Consider the following 21,639-nt stretch of genomic DNA (forward strand, 5'->3'; position numbering starts at 1 on the left):
ATTAATCCATACACAGTCAAATCTTTGTATCAATATTCATTTTTTCACACAGTATACTTTGGCCTGTGCTGGATGCACAGAGCAGCAAAATCCAAAGGAGTCAAATTCCGACATTGAAGGGAACCATCTGAAGCCACTCAGATGGTTTAAGTAACCCTTACATAACACAACTTTAAACCATCTCACAAAGACTGTGCAAAAAAAGTCCAAGAAAAAGGTAGCCAGCCTGCAAAGTAGTAATTGTAAAAATCTGTTGAAGTCAGTAGGAAGCTAACAAAATCATGAGAATATTAAGCTCTCCCTTTTACACTATAATCTCTATCTTTATGGGAAAATTAGGCTAGGAATAATGCAAGTTCTTATAAACCAGTCTGATGTTAATGTCTTTGCAAATCCTTCCAGTGCAGTGAATTCTTTATTAACATGTACTTAACACCAGTTGCTAATAGACTGTGTTCCCTGAGTAACCAAACAAGCTTAGAGATGAAGCCTGCCCTCTTCCACAACCAGGACAGCGTGAGATCGCCTCCTCTTTCCCTTGACCAGATTTCCATGCTGTGCTCCTTGTAGTTTGCCCCATGACACTTCAGCACGTTTCCCTAAACCTTTTCAAGGAAGAGCGATAGTGCTGTTTTGCCTGGTGCGGGCACTCCCTGGCAGGAGCAGAGCACACAGGGCAGGACCGAAATGAGCTGCAGCTCAGTCGTGACTGCTGGCCGCTGTAATGGACCACCGACCAGCAGCTCTGCACCGCTTCACCTTCGATTCACTCCAGGACCTGCAGCATGATGGCCAAATTCAGAAGAAAGTGAAGAATTCAGAGTTCTCCACAAGTGTGTGGGGGTGTTTTACCCTGTTGGGATGGGTCCTAAGAGTAGACAGAACTGTATTTTCTCAATGAATGGATACACTTCTAAAGCACAAAGGGGAAAGACCTGAGGCATGTAAAGTGTCATAATTTTGTTGAAATTCATGAAGTTACCAGAATTCATGTCAAACAAGAATTTTGCTTCTGCTGGCTCAAAATCTGCTGCTGAAGACAATGCATTTGCTAACCTGGAAATGCATTTTCCACTGTCCAACTACTAGTTAAGAAGATTAATGACTGCTTTGTAGTTTCAATTAAACTCCTTTATCACCACAAGGGACCAAACAAGTTTTGATTCCAAAAGTACTGCTTAAGAAAGAAGACCAGGGCTGCATAACACTGACATTTTATTAGAATTCATTTGTAACAAATGGAACTTGTGTCAGCAAAGAACTGATTTTCATACAGACTTTCTTTCGCCACCAATGTAACGAAGTAAGAAAATAAAAAGCACGCCTTTCATTCTGTAAAACATTTACGCGTACTACTAATTAGAGGTAATTGTATTTTTTTTAACAAGCCATTGTACAAGGTAATTTTTTATTTTTCAGTCTATGCATCCAAAACAAGAGCAAAGAACACAATTTTTTTATTATCTTTGTAAAGACACTCCAAGCTTGAATGGCAAAGCCACATAACAGATGGTTATGATGGGACCTGCAGCCTTCTGATATCTGTTGGAGTATCAGGGCACCAAGAAAAAAAAGGAAATAAGAAAAAAAAAGAATAAAGAAAAATAAAGGAAAACCTGGAGAGAATAAAAGGAAAAAAAGCAGCTGCGTTTTTTGTTTGTCGCTGCTAACTTTTTTTTTTTCCTTTTTACACGTTCTGTGTCATTTACGTACACACAAGTGGATTTTATAAGCAGTTTCTTACAGATGGGTTCAAGTAATAACATTATTGGGTGTAGAATCAATAGGGCAGTGCATAGTACAAAGGTATAGAAAGTGCAAATCTCCCTAGAGGGCCCCTCCCTTCCCCCAGCCATCCTCTCCAACATCTAGCTACTCAAAACATTTTAAAAAAAGAGCTAAAATAAACTTCTGTACAAATCATTTTTATATATTTTGAGTTTTTCCCCATTGCAACTAATTACAAAATTAGACATAACTACACATACAAACGTAAATAATAGCACCGTACTGGTTATGCTGATGAAACCAATTCTAAGCTTGGAAATGTACGCTATATGTAGACATGCTTTCAATTTAAATTAACTGTAGAATGACTATATATAAGAATACAGAAAGTGGAATGCACATCAATGATGCTAACGGTTCTCTTTAGAAACAACTCATAAACATAAAAGCTAGAAGAATATTTAGTTGTACAGCGGTTTCCCTTACAAACTGGCTCTAATTTTTTTTTTTAACGCCCTCCTTTTTCCTTAGACCTTGCAAGATAGTCTACTAGGGAGAAAGCTCTGATCTGTTTACAGATCTGGTGTGCAAGAATCTTCCCTAGTCTGTTTCCAAAAATATCCTTTCTATAATTATATGTGTTTTTCTGATCCCCAATATTTGAATAAAAGGACATGACCACACCACATAACCTGGCACTTCAATAATTCTTTAAAAAATACAAATCAAGAAAGAAGAAGAAAAAGAAACATAGTGCACATTCTTCTCTGGTTCAGATGTAAGTTATAGAATCTCATTCTGAGGTAGCCTTCTATAATACTTCTATTTTATATATATATTTATATTTTTGTTTTGTTTTTGTGGTTTTTTTCTTTACAAAAGTGCTCAAATACAATGCTTGCTAGAGTTTGGTCTTTCATATATTTCTTTCTGCTAGTAGTGGGAAATGTGGAAGAAGAAAAAGTTAAGGTGACATTGCCAAGCCATACCGATGCTCTTATCTGAAACCCCAAAGAAATAATTCCTTAGATACTCATGTACTAATTGGTACAAGGCATGACAGAAAAATGGGGTCAATGTAAATGGCATGGTATTAAAAGTCCCACAAAATACTTTGTGCTGTTAACAGAATTTTTTTTATCCCCAGAAGAAAAACTAGTGTCATTCTAAAATATGCCCTGAGGGCTCAGTTGTGCTAGCCTTACATGAACCATCCCACCGAAAGCAACGGTTTGACTTTAGCAATCTGTTGACACAAGTGAAAGAGCAGGGCTAGCCCAAAATTAAAAAAAAAAGATGCACAAACACTACTTATGTCAGCTACTACTAGTGTACTGCTACATCTCTGCAATGATAATACTATAACGAGTGACACAGTGGTTTTGAAAAGCCAACTGGAAATGGATCTTTAAGTTGTGGGCTGGTCTGTAGTTGGAAATATGGAAAGACAAAGGGCCTTGACTACCTATGTGTTTTGGGTTATCACTTATTACCATCCGTACTTGATTAGAGACTGGGAATGCATATTATTCAAAATTGTCTGATTACATGTGTTAGAATGTTGTTTTCACTGAAAAGAATAACAGAGATATGAACTGAACTAAATACAAATGAAGGCTAACTTAAAGAAATGCTATTCAAAATAGGCATCAAATATAAGGCACTCTAAATGTAAAATTAAAATAAAAAACAGCATCTCCAAACAATGCTGTGTGCCACAAAAAGTTTGATTTCACAGAGCAATGTGTGTTTGGCTTTGCCCTGTTACATACGATAAATGTAAATTTCATAGCGCACACTATAGACAGTATACTATTGAATACAGTTTTAAAACATCTTAATAGCTAGTATATTACAACATTCTCCCCCCTAAAGGGATATGCACTGACCTTTTCCACATGCACACCTCCTACATTTAATAATATGATTTCTTATTGCACTAAAGTGTTACAAATATTGAACTTCACTGGAAGCCTAAACCACATACTGTGTGTGTGTGTGTGTGTGTGTGTGTGTGTGTGTGTGTGTGTGTGTACGCGCACGTGTGTTTTTTGTGTGTGTGTGTGTTTGTGTGTGTGTGTGTTTGTGTGTTCAAGTGACAACGTGGCTACAAATATCATTTGAGATAGGGATGATGTTCTAATATCAGTGATGTGCATTCCTCATTTCCCTTCAAAACAAAAGTTTCTGGACTTTGGAAATGCAGAGAAGATCAAATGCTAGTACATCTTGATTGCAGTATGCTGAAAAGCTTTCCCACCACTTTGATAAATCCAAGTCATGGAAGAACTGATATATTTATGTGTATGTGTGCAGATATCTATCTATCTGTATCACTGTAGCTATACAGACAGATAGATTTGAGTAGACTGCAATACATACATATACCTATACATATAGAGGAGAGAGGGGTGTGCATGTGCGGGTGTGCGTGCGTGTGCGTGTGCGTGTGTGCATGTGCGTGTGTGTGTGTGTGTGTGTGTTAGCAGCATCTTTATACTTTGCGCCTCCCTGTTGATTCCAAATGAAACCAAAAAGCCCCATTTTGATTTAACTGATTACAATGAATATTTTCTTAAAGAAAAATAAAATAAACAAAACTGTAAAAGTAATATCTAACAAGACTGTGGTACTGTAGATAAATATAGGACTGCACAAAAATGTGCAAATTTTCAAATTCGTTAACATGTCTACAGCACGATATTACAGATAACAGTTCTACAGCTTAAAAAAATCTACAATTTTTAAACAAAAAAATGAACAGTTATGCAACCTTGTTTTTAATTCACTTCATTGAATGATAAACTCTTGTTAAAAAAAGGAAAAAGTTTACACAGTTAAAAATGAAGCACAGGTCAGCAGTATCTTTACAATACTAAAAAACTAAATCAAGGACTTTCCTTTTAAACATTCCCACATTTTCCCTAAAGTGTTATGATGAGCAGTATGGTGGAAAGGGGTGATGTTGAAGCAAAGAGTCCCTTTTGTTTTAGAAGCCACGTACCGGCCTTTTAACAAACATCTTGCACTGAATTGCAGTTCTCTCAAAACTCCTCTTTGCAACAATCATGCAATCCTGAACAAGATGATGCTTCCTTCCAACAATTTCCTCTTCCCTTTAACTTCAACCAATGTCGGACCCTTGAGGTATCTGTAAATGAGATCCTTCAGACGCCTCACCGGTCAGGATTGTTTTATTATGGTTAGGTTATTAAACTGTGAATTCTTGGTCCACATGGAATAGTTTTTGTTTTTGTTTTATATATCCCCAATATTTTTGTTTGTTTTATATATCCCCAATAATTGCTCCTTAGCTAAGAGTTAAGAAGTATTTCTAAAGCACACCGTATGGCTCAGAAGCGGCTCTCTGGATCTTAAAGGGCCTGCAATAAAAATCCACGGTGGGTTTTTACGTTGCATAGTGATCAAAGCTGCCCAGATATTCTAGTGCGGCTCGATAGCAGAACTGGTATTGATCCTGGAGAAAGAAAGAGAAAAAAAGAAAAGCTTCAAAAGCTGTCTTGTTGGTTGCTTTCTATTACATTCCAAGTAAGAGTGAATTCTTCGTGGCTACAGACAAATATACCACAGAGGCATCTGCAGTTCAGCAGTATTCTCTTGCTGACATCAACAGAACAGCAGTTTGAGTTACAATAAACGAAGATAGACCGAGATTTAATGCAATAACATTCTCCACAGAATGCACCTTCTTTTCGTGAAGAGACTATACAACCATTTACTGACAATTTGTTGTTCTGAATTAATATAACATAAGAAAAAAGCTTTTTCTCGTATGGGAGCATGTTAAGACTCTCCCCTCACCCCAACATATTTGAAAATAACTAGCAAGATGTTCAATTAACTCTACAGCAAATATGACACTCCGCATTAAGTGACAATATCCATCACAGCCCTGATACAGAATGCTGTAGGGAAAGCCACTAGGTTAAAAATCAGGTTAGGAAGCAAGGGGACCCCAACCTTCAGTAACGTAAGCTTTGTTGATGATGTGAAGATATGTTAGCCTGTGGCAAGAACAGGACCTAAGAGAGAAACATGTAGCTAAGCACCTTATTAACATGAAACAGATTGTGTTTCAACCTGAAAACAGAGAAAGAAAGCACAAGGTGGTGAGAGATTTGCATATACTTTTAGTGAATCCAATTTTTGGCACTTCATGTTATTCCCCCCCACACGCAGCAGTCCTTTTGCACATTTATGAAACACTGCACGCTTATACCAAAATGCCAAGTCAATGTACTCATTTGTGACTGCTACTCAGGGTGTAGATGATAAAAAAAAGAAAGAAATTACTTCTGAAAGCCATCCAAAATACCAAAACAGTCTAGTCATTTATATTATAGTGAAATCTGGTAACCCCACATGGCTTATATTTATTAAGATCACAATTAAAAGTTTTTTGAAGACCAGGAGACTGATTAGATACTTGCATCAGTTTAATTGCATGATCACTAGTAGCTCCTTTCTCCTTGGTGTTGGAACAGTGGAGAATACTTTAAAACATATGTCCAGATTTTAAATATATGGGTAGTCCACACTGATTTCAAGTGCTTTGTTGAAAAAGGATGAGATTTCTCAGCACCTTATGTTGCTGAATGTAGGATTTCTTTTACGAGTCCTGAGAGAAATGAATCCCCAACACTTCTACTTTCAGCTGGGGGTGAAGGGTAGCATACAGCAACAAGATGAAGCAGGAGGAGGGGGAATATATCACATAGCCCAATTCTGTATTTGTCAGGTAGGCTCCAAGAAGCATAGTTTTTCTGTATGCTGTATTTCTTTCTTGGAAACAAAAGGACAGAAAATAGGTATTTTTCATTTTGCCTAATGTACACTTCTAGAATAATGATGGTAATGGAAAAGAAATGTAATTAATTCTTCCATTTGGTCACAGTGAGTTACTTGTATCAGTGACAAGCTTATCTATATTTCTCATATATGTATTTATAAAGTTGTCTTCTTAAAAATAAGGCTATCTAGCCTTTTCTGAATAAGTGCAATTTTCTTTTAGAAAATGGTAATCTCTAGGGAGCCATCTTAAATTTAATAGAATGCAATGTAAAGGCCAATGTCAGTCAAATTATATCAAATAAATGTATGACCTAAAATGTTTCCCTTCTCTTGCCCTTTGACTTAGTTCTCTAATCTAATGACTCAGGCTGAGTTCAAGTCTCCTGTCCAGAAATTTAAGAAGAAATTAAGCGCATACCGAAAATATTTAATGTTCTTTATGACATGACACAGTTCCAAGGAACCAGGCCCAGTAGATCAGCTGATACTGCTTATCTCTCTCCTCATTTCTCTATAGCAATCTTGCAAGCAAGGCAATCATTTACTCCATAGTTTTCCCAAGGCTGAATTTACCACTATGATTTTCAGGCCAAACAGCCACTTGCTTGGTGACACAAAGTCAAGACAACCATGAAAATAATACAGCCTGAGTTTGAAGCCATGAACAACGCTTTGCTTTTGGAACATACAGAATCTAGTGCGTCCACCCGCACAAACATTTGGCCTCCTTCTTTATTACCACACATTTCTGCCAGGAAGGAAAGGTTCAAATAAAAATGGAAAGCATTTCTTGAAAAATGGTTTTACTCAACTATCATAATTCAGGATCCACCACTGAAGTGACTCTTTTCTTCCCCAGCCAGCAGCATCTACTGCCATAAGAACATGAAATAATTCTTGCACTGCGTCTACAGCAAATTTTGCTCTGTAGCCATATAGTCAGTAAACATATAAATGTAAGCACATTTTACACAGTCTCTGTCTGTGCATTCTTGGCTGTGGAAACTGCTCCCCCCACCCTGCCTCCTTTTCCATCACCATTGTATATGGACACTGTTCTCCTCACCTCCGTCTGTACCATGGCTGGCCGTTGTGTCCTTAACATTTTGACAGTCTGGAAGATGTCAACAACACCTTCATATCTCATTCTTTCCAACACAATGCTCAGGGTTATGAATACTCCAGTTCTTCCAACACCCGCACTATTGCAATAAAAAAAAAAAAGGGAATATTAATTGACAGTTAATGCTGAAAAAATTCGCTGACAGCTTATCTGTGGACACAACACACCATGTTTGTATGGATTTTGAAACAGGGAAAGGCTCACTGAGCAAAATTCCACAGCAAATTGACATATTTCATTCAGAAGAATAACTGCTCTCAAGCAAACTCAACATACTACTTATGTACTTCCTGCCTTGCCATTCTTCACTGCAAAGTGACTTGGTTTGTTGATCCAAATATACAGTAATCAGTGCATGGTGAGAGAAAATGAGAGTGTTTGCTGCTGGTGATCTACGCTGGAAATGACAAAAGAAAAGGAAACCAGAATGCATGTTACTGCTTTCTTCATCTCAGCTTGTTCATGTGTATCCCCTCCATTTGATATATTTGTTGATGATGTGATGATGTATCCCCTCCATTTGATAAGAATCTTCCCCCATTTGATACGTTAATTGATTCTCTCTTCTGAATTGAAGACAACCAGTGGACTTTCAGTTAATATTGAAATTGTTCATACACACTACAATTTAAATAACTGACACATGTAAAACCTAAGATAGAGCTTTTATTGAAGTTTCACAGTCCAGTGTATACATTACAGATGCTGACATACATAGACTGTGTGTGTCCACATTAGAATGGAATATATGGCTTATTTGCCCTCTGTTCTGTCTTGGATTTCTGCCATTAGCTAAAACCCACAAGAAAGATATTCCTGTAATTAAAAGTGCCAACAGTAGTCAGTCATTAAACTTAAATAATCATCTAATCATGTGGATCACTCTTGGACACAGAAAAAAATAATCTACTGAGTCTGAGCGGTGGTAATTAAGCAACCCAGCATCTTATAGTGGGTTCTGACTGCTTCACAGGGTTTAATAGGCTTGGGAAGCTGGAGACTTATAGACCTATTCGATGGGAAGATGAACGACAGGGAGAGGCTGAAGAACTCTGAACATCCACATGGACCATGACAGAGGTACACTGAACACTGAGACCAGTGTAGAAACCAATGTCCACGTTGTACGATGGTATTTTATTGTTTAGTCTAGATCAGCACATTTCTAGGGCTGTTAAATATATGTGATTGGATTTAGAAACTTTGCAGAACCTGTGTGCCCTCAGAGGGCTGAAGCTAAAGGACACTTGAGACACAACTTGATAAAGTGTCACACTCTGTGCTGGTATTCCTCCTATATGTGATGACAATTGTCCTGCAGATCTAGAGCAACGGGATTATAAGATCTCCTTTCCCTGATAGGATAAATTAGAAAGGCAATGTTTAAGAAACGTGCTCAAAAAGTCCTGGAAACAGATTGCTGAAACCTGCTTAGACTTTAAGAGTTGATGACAATGGGATCTCAACATAGTACCCCAGAAAGTGTCCAGCACAGTGAAGGCTAATTACCATTTCAGGTCTTCTTGCTCCTGCTGAACCATTTGAAGAACTCAAACAAAAAGGGGTGGCTTTCTAAATATATGTGTGATGACTTCTAAATTAGGTATTAGTCAAATGCTTATTACCTTAAGAAAACTATTCAGAACTCTTTAAATCAACAAGAGGGGGGAATTAATTTGCTCTCGTGTTCTTAAGAAGTGAAAAGGTATCTGGAGAATTACTTAATGAGGAATACAGACTAATACGAAAAGATCTCAATGCTTTCAGATCCTAATTAGCCATCAAGTGTAATACTTCGGTAAAGTCCGTAGAAAACTGATGGACCTTGTTCCAGCTGAAAGTGACAAGCATGTTTAAACATTAATTCATTTCCTATTAGCAGACACTTCGCATTTCTAAAGAGTGATGGAAACCCACAAATGTACTAGTAGCATTCTTAAAGATCAGCTGACTTCATTCAATGCAAGTCAAACTGCAGACTGACTTCTATCACAATAATTTACAAAGGAATGCACCACAGGTTTTGAAGAACCCTCTGTTTCGTAAATGGTAAAGGGTCCTTGGCACCACTCCATGATGCTTCTAGCTCAGCATGAGGATTCATTGAGGTTTTAACCATTAGAGACAGAACTCAGAATACCTTAATCAGTCACGAGGAAGTACTGATGTTTTTATAAGAGGGAGGAATTTGTTCTTAAAAGTAGGTCTTGAATGCATGTTGGGAAATGGTGTTCTTTCCTACTCTCCAGCTAAAAGCTGAAATAAAACTGCAAATGCCAAAGATTGATTCTGGATGAATATTTTGCTTCTGAATGAACAATCCTTTATTATTTTTGTTAATTTTTAATTGATTGCCTGGTGAGGTTAGAAAGTTTTAAATAGTAACACACTGACCTATTTGTAAAAGTGCCAGAAAAGCAGAATTTGCCTAATGTTTGGAAAGTGCAGGTGGTGGTGGTTTACTATGGAACACAGAAAGCAAACTCAGATGTGCAGAGTGGGATGGAAACTACAGGAAACTGGCACTTGGGGAGTCTGATGGTGAAATAATTTCCCCACTACTTTCCTCAACAAGAAAAAATCCTTAAAAACTCCTCATGGTACCAACTGGTGCCATTCTAAGAATACCACAAGGTCTAGGCTAGTGGAGGTACCTGGGATCTTGTGCTTCCTGAAAGAAACTAATAAACTTAGCAATTTAAGAGGGTTATTTGATATTCATATGAGTTGTCTAACATTGATAATGATGATTAGCATTAATAACTTCTAAAATGTCATTAGCATGATGATAAAACATTTAAAGACAAAATCTTGATGGATTATGTTGGATCTGACATTGTTTCTACCAAAATCAATCGTAGAATTCTCCATGGCTTCAGCATGAAAGATCACACTTAATTGGAAGGGCTGCGAGATGTATTTCATTTCAGAGTCACACGTAGGCAGTGCTTGCATGGTAGAAAGGACTTAGAAGAATACTCGCTTTCATATTTGCTTTCTTACGCATGCCTGCACACAGGGACAAATACTGCTTATTATTGCTCTGCTTTCAAAAGTCTTTAATGTCAGGAAGAATGAACCTTGTTCTTATCATGGCTGTCTTTTGCTCTCCTTTGCAAAATGCATCCCTGAACTCTGCTTTGCAATGCCATTCTCCTTCATGGGCTATAACAATCCTTAGGTACACAGAAAAAGTGGGATTCAAATAGTTCAGTATATTTACTTTGTTAGTCTTCCCGATTAAGGAGCATAAAGATCTCTGTTAAAACATAGCATCAGAACATGTGAACCAATTCTTCTGGCTTTGAAAGGACAAGAATCTCTCTCTCTCTCTCTCTCTCTCTCTCTCTTCATTTATATGACCTAGTAAACTTGTTCGTTTTGCCTTCATGTTAGTATTAGGGCGCTGCTTGGCTTGCGGAGTACCTATTGCTTGGTACCTATATTAATGTTTTCCATCTATGTTATATAAATAATAACATTTCATCTATCAAAAAATAATTTATTGTTGCAAAAATGAATATCTAAAATCCTAATGGAATTTATAGAAAGCAATTTATTAAATAAAGGATAGAAGATAAAGATATTATTTTTGGCCATCTGCTATAGACTTTAGAATACTGCAGTAAAAGTAAATAAAAAATAAATACTATAATATTATAAAAGCTCACCCTGGATTATTCCAATGTACCCTGCAAGCTGTTGTCATCTACATCTCAATTGTAAAGGAATTTGGGAAGCTCATCACATCAGAAAACAGACATTACATTCTGAGGTTCTAACTCACCAATCCAAACCTCAAGGATTTATTGACAGGCAAAGTTTCCAAACTCTGATTTCTATTCTGTTCACTTTCCTGATGTAGACACCATTTTTCTTTGGCTTGTCTTGATTGCCACTGAGGTGCTACTCAGGAGTAACTAGTTTGTTTACAGCTAATAATCCCCACTGATGTAACAGATTGACTTTTAATTAGCAGTAGAAAAAAATCAGATAGAGCAACCTGTGATAAGACATTTCCTACTGCTTTCTGAATCTAGCACTGATCAAGTTGTTTTTACCCTGCAGTAGAGGCACTTTTCAACGAAGAAAAACATCATGATTCCACATACTTCAGGACAATCTCTTCTGCACGAAGGTAACTGTATCACAAAACAGTTTGCATTTCATAAAGCGATCCTCCTATACGTTCCTTTTTAACCCTTCTATTTGATTACATTTCTGATAGTTCACCTATGAATTTTTACTTACCTATATGCTTTCACTGCCATCAGCTATTTCTAAAGTCAACTTTAGAAAAAAAATTGCACATGATTCATTTTGAGATTTTGTTTACTTACCTACAATGAACAGAGATTGGTCCATCCTGACCAAACTGCTCTTTTGTTTTATGCACTTGGCCTATGAAGTCAATAAATCCTTCTCCAGACTTTGGCACTCCTTGTTCTGGCCAGTCAGTGAACTGGAACTGCCTCACTGTACGGGACTGGCCATCCTTTAATGAAAGACACATATAATATATCCCAAAACAATGTCCCAGTGGCTGGAAGCCAGTCAGCCAACAATACAGAAGGTCAATCACAAAAAATGTACATTGGGTGGCAGTGGGGAATCGCTAAGATCACATGCACACAGATTCTTTCAGTCACAGTACTGATGCATATTTTTGGAGCTATCATAACGCATTGGCACAGAAGTGGAATTTAATTAACTATGACACCGTGCAGATTCCCTTCTGCATTGGATAGGAGAGTTGTCTGACATTTTACCTGTGTAAAAGGAGAGTCTAAGGATAGGAAGTTAATATCTCATTAGGTTCTCATATGGATTCTCATTAGGATCTCATAAGACTTTTTAAAGTTATATTTTGAGTCTTTTGGACTGTAATTTTCTTTTAATACAAAACAGGTAGAATATAGTTATCCAACCTGATCCTCCTTTTCACAAATACACTCAATGACTACATGGCAGGAATATCTTTACTGATAAGACTCATTTAGTCAATGGGCTCTTTTCAGAGGGTGTCTTTAATAGCATAGCACTTACGGTGCTTTCCAGGGGGTAGACACTTGCCTGGAAGAAGATGACCAAGTCATTTGTTTCAGAGTTCAAGACCAGTCACTTGTTTCAAATCATGAACTTTCTTTGAATCATCATAATTTCATTTACTAATAGCTTGGATAGGGTTCAAGCCAGTAATAATCTAGAAGAAGGGTTTTCTCTCTCCAGACATGTTGGCTGAAGTTGTTCAGTCCCTTTGAGTAGGACTATTAACAGAATTTTTTAAAAGTGCAGAATACTGCAGCATGGTTATGTTTATAAGAAGCCACAGGAACAGTTGAAGTCCACTGTAAACTCCAGTTTCTGTTGCATGCCTATTTAACATGTAAATGCTCAGGACAGCATAAATAATAAAAATACAACACGACTGGATGAAGTAAATTTGTTTCAAACTTTCAAATGTCATCTTTGATGATTTTTAGCACTGTCAATCTGTGTAGCTGTAATATTTAAAAGCATGAACATAAATTGAGCTACTACTGTGAATTAATTCCTCTGGACACGTTACATTTCTTAAGCACCCACCCTGCCATGTCTTCAAAATGGTCTTTTGCTAAGTGAAGCTCATGAAAAATTAAAATGATTATAGGAGATCCCCTGAGAAACAGATAGTTATGCTGAAGGCAAGAACACTCTTTTCTTTCTTTTTTTCCACCATAAGCTCTCAGTTATTATAGACCTTAGAACTGACATAGAAGTCATTTAAAAATAAACAAAAATAAAAGCAGTCATTTGCTTTTATGTTTCCTCTGGTCCTGCGGGTTTCTGCCTCCCATGAGTCAGCTGAGAGTGAATGGGTGTGTTGCCAGCCGCAGCTGAATGAAGTAACACACACCCTCTTTTTTGCCCTACTGTCTCTCAGATTCCTACTCTGACAGTAAGTATTCCATTTGTACGGAGTATTTTTATCCACTAAAAAAAAGTGTATCTGTTCCAAAATATTTACCCAATTTTATTTCTACGAGGTATCAATCCAAAGTACCAAATATAAAATATATCCTATCTAAAATGGCATTTTCTATGATGTTTTCTCCTAATGACCTCTGTGATCCCATTCCCCTCTAACAAGCTATAATGTAATCCATCGTTCAAGACAACTATAAGCAAATGATATTAATCCATCAACAAGACTAAACAATAGGCTGACTCCCATTTTGATCTCCCATTTCCCCCAAATAAAGAAACAGAACCTTAAGTATGACTCTACTGCAATGTGCCAATTAAGGCGATGGAAGCTCTTTGACAATTTCTGACCCTGACAGGATTTACACTAGAAAAACAGTAACTTTTTAAGGGAGTAGAAAGCAGAAACAAATATGCTGCTTTACTTAAGTATAGGCTGTCATTAGAAAGCCAACAAATTTCTATCTGTGAAATAGACTTAAAGGAATATTTGTTTATCAGCTTTGTCTAAATCAACTATGTGGTATATTTCCTGGTAGTAGTAACTCAGGAATCCCATGCAAGGCTGTGAAAACTGCACTCTTTTTTTTTTTTTTTTTAAGGGCAATAACTTCTATTATTTAATACTATGTAATGAACACACAAGTAAAGTTAGTTAGTCTGATGTTAGACTACCATTAAAGCAGACTGGGAGCTGATCTGCAATTTCTTATACAATTCCCCATGCTCCTGACATTATAAACAGTGCTGCTTTCTTTTAATGAGATGCTTGACAATAGTAGTCCAAATACAAATGCCAAATGTTATTAAAATCTTTATTTTCAAATATTGTCACAGTTAACAGAGACAGGGTAAGAAGTACTAGTCACCAAAATAGGAACTTTCAAATCCCTGTATGGAGCACAGAGCTTTTAATAAATAACCCTATTGATTGGATGACCAGTTGGATTTCTTCTTGCTCCTGCAGGGGATATTCAGTTGTCTTTTGATGAGGCTGTAGAATATATAATACTCTCTTACAGCCATCACTAATAGGTTAGCCTTATATGAGACAGCCCCAGTCTATTGACCTTTGTAGTTTACAGAGCAAGTGCGTATAAAGCAGTCAGAACAGCAGATTGAAATGGTTACAGAGGTCAGTTCCACCTTACAACAATTCAGTTTCAGAAATAACAGGGAGCTCCACACCAAACACTTGCTGCTGACACCTACAAAGGCAGTGTGCGCCTTTGCTGCCTCTGGGGAATAACCAGCCAGCTCAGCTCTGCCAGGGCACTGATGCTACTCTGACATTACTAAAGCACTTGAAGATAAGGGGGAGAGAGGCTGGTTACAACCAGTGCAGCATTTATTCGCCGTTGAATATAATAATTTAGCTAGATGGTCTCAATTACCGGGTGTGACAGGCGTAAAAGCCTAACTACAAGAAAACTGTAAGATACATTTTCCTAAGTAACACTTACTGCTTTCAGCAAATTTGGCGGGGCTATGGCTTCCCAGCATGTCTAGAAAATTTAAGATGGCCCTGAGAGCTTGCCAGGGAGTTGTTTAACAAAACTGGGGCCATTAAGATAAAGAGATTTTTTAAATCTGAAAAACAATAATAAGCAATTATAAGATGTCAAAACAGGATTGTTGACATGCATGTACTGGACTTTTAAAAAGAGGTATACTAATAGCAGGACCAGGAAAACTATTTCTGGCAAATTAAGTTATGGAATGCTTTTAGACTTTTTACTGGTTTGCTAGCTGTAAACAAACAGATATATACAAATATACTGGTTTACTATAAACTCTTAAATAAACTTTTTGAAATATATTTCACCCTAGGTATTGTTTGCAGACTCTCCCCTTCAACTACATCTGTGGCTTTTTTTTGGCATTATTATTCTGTGATTTGAGCTTCATGAACTATGTCACCTAAGACTTTTCCAGCTTGAGAAGGAATAGAAAGATTTTTAATACTCCATCTGCAAAGACAATCAGCAATTTTGCAGTGAAATTCCTTTGACTCTGCCTATGCTTACAAATGTGGTTGAAAACTGATGTTAGAAGCCAGTTCTTCTCCAACTTTATTTACAAACAAGTTAGAGAAGCTATCATGCATGTGATCCTTACTACGTTTCCACAGAATGAAAATCAGATCCAAAGTATGCCTACAGTTCTTTTCCAAAACACATATCTGAGCCTTATTTGCCCGCTTAAAATTTTAACATGCTGACCATCTAGCTAACTGCCTGTAGTACCTGATTTTACATGAAGCTAACATCAAATCAGCAGTCTAGCTAATAAAGAGAAAATTGAGTATTTTGTATGGTGACTGGCAACTCTCAGTAACTAGTCAAGTTGTTCCTGGACAGTACATCCACTATTTTGCTTGAACAAACAGTATTCTACAGTGCTTATAGAAAGGGAGGATGTCAGTAATTTTTCCCATCATGCAGAGTAAAGTGCTAGAAGTCACAAGTCTGAAAAATGCCAAATGCATATTTAAAGTTTATGTACATATACTCTTATATCTGTGCGCAGTCTTGGACTCAGGAATTCAGATAAGAAATGCAGAATGAAAACGAGGAAGCTAGGGTCACAGCTGTATAGCTCTTCTCTGCAGATATACAAGAGTGCTGAGAATAAGCTATGCCAAAAATCAAATTATAACGTGCAAAGCTTGTCAAGCTTTTCTTAAGAATGCCACTTGCTCTGCAGTTATAAAATCTCACTGTATTAACCTTCATACTCAGTCAACCTAGAAGGTGGTGCAAAACAACATATTTACAGCTGTAAGTGATGAAAATTTCCCGCCAAAAGGATCAAGGGGGAAATGAGGAGAAAGGGAAGACAGCACTTAAATCATCTAGCGCATTTCAGCACAAATACTTATTCAGAACTCTGCAAAATTGTGCTGCCCAGATGTTATATCTGAATGGAGTCCATTGTTCATAAAGATGCTACACATTTAATAGTACCTTTCTCTGCTGTTTGGTTATTGCTTGAAAAACAAGGACATGTCTAGGCCTTTGCTAATAAAAAAGAAAAAAAAAAGAGAAGAGAGAGAAATAGACTTTCTCTTTTAAACTTATGTGAAATGGCATAATGCTATGTTAACTTACCCTTGCATCTGTAACCTTGAATTCCCTTAGAATATACTGTGGCATGTTGTACTCTGCCATTGGATCTACCACAAAATACTGGTATCTGGCTGAACGCTCTGCAGGCCAATACTGGTGGCATTTTTCCTGCAAAATAACAAAGCAAAACACATTTCTTGTTACTTAAGACCACTACCACAAACTGGTATAAAATTTTTCACTGCAATACATGTAATACTTATGGAAAGTGCCACTACTGATGGGAATTTGAACTGTTAGTTTTAATGAAACAGAACTGTTTGAAGCAAAACATCAAAACTGCACCTAGAATATAAAAATGATCTTCAATATTGCATTGCATAGGAGCTTTATCTGGTCACTGTACCTCTGAACTTATTAACATTTCTGTTCAGTTCTATTATTTATCAGTGGCAAGAGCTATGCCTAGCTTAAATTTCAACACAGAATGGGATGCAAACTTTCAGGCCATCTTTACTTTTTTCCCTTCTTCTCTGTTGAAGCAAGTGTTCCCTGGCCTCAGTCAAGGGGCTGTTCACCTCTGCATCCACTATCAATGTCCCAAACCACCTCTATTCCACAAATATTTGGTCGGGCTGAGATTTCACTTATCATATACCATTTTATCATTGATGTAATCCTGCCCAGAGAGTAAACTACTTCATTCTTTCCATTATACAAAGCAGCACTTTAATGACTTTAGGACTGAAAGTAGGCTGATGAAACTGCTAAGTTCAGCACAATGAGCACACAGAAAACATTCAGCTCTGTTAAAAATACCGCACTTTCCTCTAATGTTGTTAACGTCAGAAGCTGCAGAAGAGAAGTTTCCAAATGAGAAATCCTGATTACTGAATAGCCAGCAATGCTTTCCCTGCTTTCTTTGTAATACCAACATGAGAATTAAGTTGCTGATTCTCGCTATGCTCACAACAAAATGCCACGTCTAGCTCGTCTACTGCAACACATCCAGAGATTGCAAGTGCTAATAGCTTACGACCTACAATGGAACTGCTATTTCAAAAGGAGAAGGAACCTAATTCCTGACCTTTGTCTTCAGACATCCCCATAATGATGAAATACTTAAATAAGAAAATATTAGAATTATAATAAACATTTTACTATGGAAATATTATAGCAATACTTACTCTGCCCATTTCTCGTAGCTTAGTAAGCATGACTACAATTGTAGAATTATGCTCCCAGAGCATTCTCCAGAAATCTTCAGTTGTTTCTGCCAAAGGTCCCTGTGTAGCTATGTAAGCCTTCTGCTGTCTGTGTTGAAAGAAAAATTAAATTAAGAGAAATATTTTAAGCAAAACTGTAAATTGATATCCATGTTTATATGTAAACATTATCTAGAGGAAAAGTTGTATGTTGTTAATAATAAGCACATTAAAACCTTAATACGATTGTTTAATCAAACAATGGCATTTTTTATTTTTAGAACTTTGTGAAGGAAATTACTCTGTTAATATTATGATATGTCTTTATCATTATTACTTAAATTTTAATGCAACACTAATAGCTCAATTTCGTATGCTGCAAAAAGCACTTATGAAACATTTAGTTGTGCTGTTTCTTTTTGCAGAAAAAACTGTGGTACTATCTATTAAGTTCAGGAATTATAGCACCAAGCAGTTTCTTTAACTCCTTTTGAACAGTCTAATGCCTCCAGCAAAAGTAAGGCAGTAAAAAAATTCAGGAGTGGAGTGTGCTGCATCTCCAGGCCTTAAAATCTTACTTGTGGAAGGTACCACAAGGCTGTTAAAATCTTCTGCAGGAGGAGTTTTATAAGAAGATGGAGACTATTCTACTATGTATATGTACTTGCCTTTCTCAGTCAACAGAAACATCTTTGTAGGTGCTATTTCAGATGATGACTATTTCCAGTTATGAGCAGAGGCTCAGAAAATGTGCTTTGTGGATGCAGATATTCAAGCACACCTAAGCTGCCTTAGGAAAAGTACACTGCCTCTCCTTCGTGCCTTTTCCTATCAACTGCTTAGGCCAGCCAAGGGTGTATTGCTCTGTGTTGTAATGAAGATGCTGGTTTAAATACATATAAAGTGCTTTTTGGAGGCTAGGTCTGGTCTTAATCAGTGCTCCAAGATCATCACAGGTTATCACCTTGACACAGGCAGTGCACCTCCTGTATGTTATTTCTATGACTCTTTTTAAGTAGAATAGTTGTGAAAAGTCTGAGGTTCTTAAGTATGAATGTACTTAAAATATCAGTAACCTTCAGCCTGTAAAAACATACCGAGAGCTCTGAGGGGTATAAAGGTAGGTACAACTTTATTAATTAAGACTGTATGACACTTACACCCTACACAATTTTCCTGTATTGTATAAGTGAGAATCTAAAGCCATTATTAATGTTAAAAAGCAGAACAAAACACAACATGTCCAGATTATAAATGACAATATATCTTGTTCACTATAATTACATAAATAAGTATCTAAACTTCTAAAACAGTCCATATGGGAGCACTTCACCATTAGTACCTGTATCCATCAATAAAACTGGCGTTTATATAATCAGAGCCTTCCACTCCACGGATTGGCTGCAAGCATACCCTTGTAGACTCATATGGCATAATATTGACAAGGCGATTTTTGAATTTATTACATGGAAGATTGGCACTGATGAATCTTGAAGTGTGAGCTTTAGAGCTAGCTAGACGCTGTGGAAAATAAATACATAAAAAGCATTAAGATCAGGTATGACAAAAACTAAGGTTGTTATCAGATTTGATGATCTCTGCTTATGACCCATTATCAAATTATTTCAATTTCAGAATTTTTTCATATTTTATTGCATTACCTAAATGCTTGTAAAGCTTCTTTTAATACTTTATAAAAGTTTAATAACTGCTCCATCCATGCATATGAACAAATTTAAATATTAAACAGTTAAACAAACACAAATTTCAAGCTATTCAAAAAACAAAGGAAGAGCAGGGTTAAAACACCCACTGTAAACAGTTTTTGTCTGGACACTAATTTAAAGCAGAATTATACATTTTACAAAATATTCTCTTCTTAATTTACAGTTTCATGCTCAAGGTGATTGAGCTTTTGATTGCTGGAAACGAGCAGTGGAGGATATAGCAGCCTTGAGTGTTACCCATTTTGTTTTTGGCTCACCACAAGATAACATGTCTGTACCTTAAATTCCAGTTCCATGCCTGTGACATTCTCTCCCGTTTCGATCTGTGTCAGCTTCTGAATATATGCATACAGGTTTCTGGCTGGCACTTCGGTATTTCCACATGTCACTGCTTCCAGCAGTGCATCATGGATAAAGATGTATTGGTCCTCAGTTTGAACCATGTAATTCCTCTGCGCTCTCATTAGAGTTACGTGGCCATAAATATCTACAGTCTTTTCATGCTTTATTCTCTCTAACATGGCATCTATCACAATGAAACAGCCAGTCCTGCCGACTCCAGCGCTGAAAAGAAAAGAACACAGGAGGAAAAACATGAAGCAATATTTTGTGCAGTGTGCTTATTTTTGTGGCATTCAAGTTTTAAAATTTCATAACACTGACTTGAAAAGCACATTTTTCTAAACATTAACATCAGCTTCTATGAAAGAGGCCAGCACTTTGAAATAAGTGAACTCCTTTAACTCCTACTACAAGCAACTGAGGATGTAGAATGCTTTTGTAAGAGATCTTTGTATTTAGCAGGCTCAGGCTTCAATAGGAAAGAAATAAAACACATTGTAACATGTTTTAAAATGATATATTCTTAAAAATGAAAATTACCAGAGGCAATGTTATGCTAAGAATTCAAGATTTACTTGCAGCATGATCTGTAATTCATTAGACATGTTGTTTTTGTTGTTGTCATTATCCTCTTCTGACTGAGATGAATTTATTAGCAGACAGGGACATTATACAAAACGAGTGATATAAATTCTGCTTTGAAGGCAAACTTTATGTCCTTTCTCCAGCTCAGACTGTGGGGCTTCAATTGACGCGGTTTGGTCTGTCCTCCGCTACTCTGCCCAGCCAGGCCACAATATTATTCTTTGCAACACAGACTGATGCCTAGTTAGCCACACTGGTTTTAGGCCTGGAAAATCCTTTGCTAGCCCCTTGAATGTGTGTCTTGCATCTCTAGAAAAAAATTAGACACAACTGGAATGACCAGAACCTGGACCAGGATGTTCAGCTGTCAGATTGTTTCAAAAGACAGATGATAAAAGGACTAAATATACTTAAAGACAGAACTTGACATCACAACAGCGAATTTATACCCAGACCGGTCAGAGGCTAAGTTAGCGTCCCCTCACAGATTCTGGATCAAATGAGATGCTGGACATTTGGAGCTAGATGGAGCATTCTGGACATGAGCTGAGGTGGTTGCACATCAGTTCTGTTGTGATCAAGGAAACCTCCCCTTCCCATCTCTCTATACAGTAGATGATTCCTCAGGAACATCTCTGAGCTTGAAAGTTTCTTTCCTGGGTTTGGTGGGGCTTGGAGGTAGAAGAGGATGATATGGGTCAATTACTGTGAGCTTGGCACAGCAGTTAAGACCTTGCCCATGAAATATTCAGCTGAGTCCAAAAGAACATAAGCATCTCAGCAACAGACCTATTTAATAACAGTTTATTTTTATGACACCTGCTGTCAAAATGTGCCAGGCTTTCAAGGATTTGTAGTCATGCTCTCTCTATCTAAAAGGTTTTATATATAGGCTACCTTTAATGACTCCTGAGGACAATGTTATGCAATCATAAGAGGAAAAGAGACATATAATACTTACCTTGATGTAATTACTATTAATCATACACGATCCAATATATGGCATTTGGCATAAAAGAACAGGTTACAGAAGGACTCATAGAAGGAATATTAAAAAAGACTAGAGAATACAAAACACCATAAAA

General features: G+C 37.0%; 1 protein-coding gene across 8 annotated transcripts in view; it reads right to left on the reverse strand.

Moving 5' to 3' along the window:
• Positions 1 to 1,198: 1,198 nt before the first annotated feature.
• The window catches only part of PTPRD (protein tyrosine phosphatase receptor type D), a 443,338-nt gene continuing 422,897 nt past the window's right edge, over positions 1,199 to 21,639 (reverse strand). For all 8 annotated transcript variants that reach the window (XM_064502356.1, XM_064502355.1, XM_064502354.1 and 5 more), the window contains 7 exons: positions 19,906 to 20,191; positions 19,243 to 19,421; positions 17,883 to 18,009; positions 16,738 to 16,863; positions 12,004 to 12,158; positions 7,607 to 7,742; positions 1,199 to 5,206 (listed from right to left, as the gene is read on the reverse strand). In XM_064502356.1, coding sequence (XP_064358426.1) covers positions 5,138 to 5,206; positions 7,607 to 7,742; positions 12,004 to 12,158; positions 16,738 to 16,863; positions 17,883 to 18,009; positions 19,243 to 19,421; positions 19,906 to 20,191 — 1,078 coding nt within the window. In that variant the 3' untranslated portion in view covers positions 1,199 to 5,137. The remainder of the gene's footprint in view (positions 5,207 to 7,606; positions 7,743 to 12,003; positions 12,159 to 16,737; positions 16,864 to 17,882; positions 18,010 to 19,242; positions 19,422 to 19,905; positions 20,192 to 21,639) is intronic.

This window comes from Dromaius novaehollandiae, chromosome Z, assembly GCF_036370855.1.
Source record: "Dromaius novaehollandiae isolate bDroNov1 chromosome Z, bDroNov1.hap1, whole genome shotgun sequence".
In the NCBI taxonomy this organism is placed as follows: Eukaryota; Metazoa; Chordata; class Aves; order Casuariiformes; family Dromaiidae; genus Dromaius; species Dromaius novaehollandiae.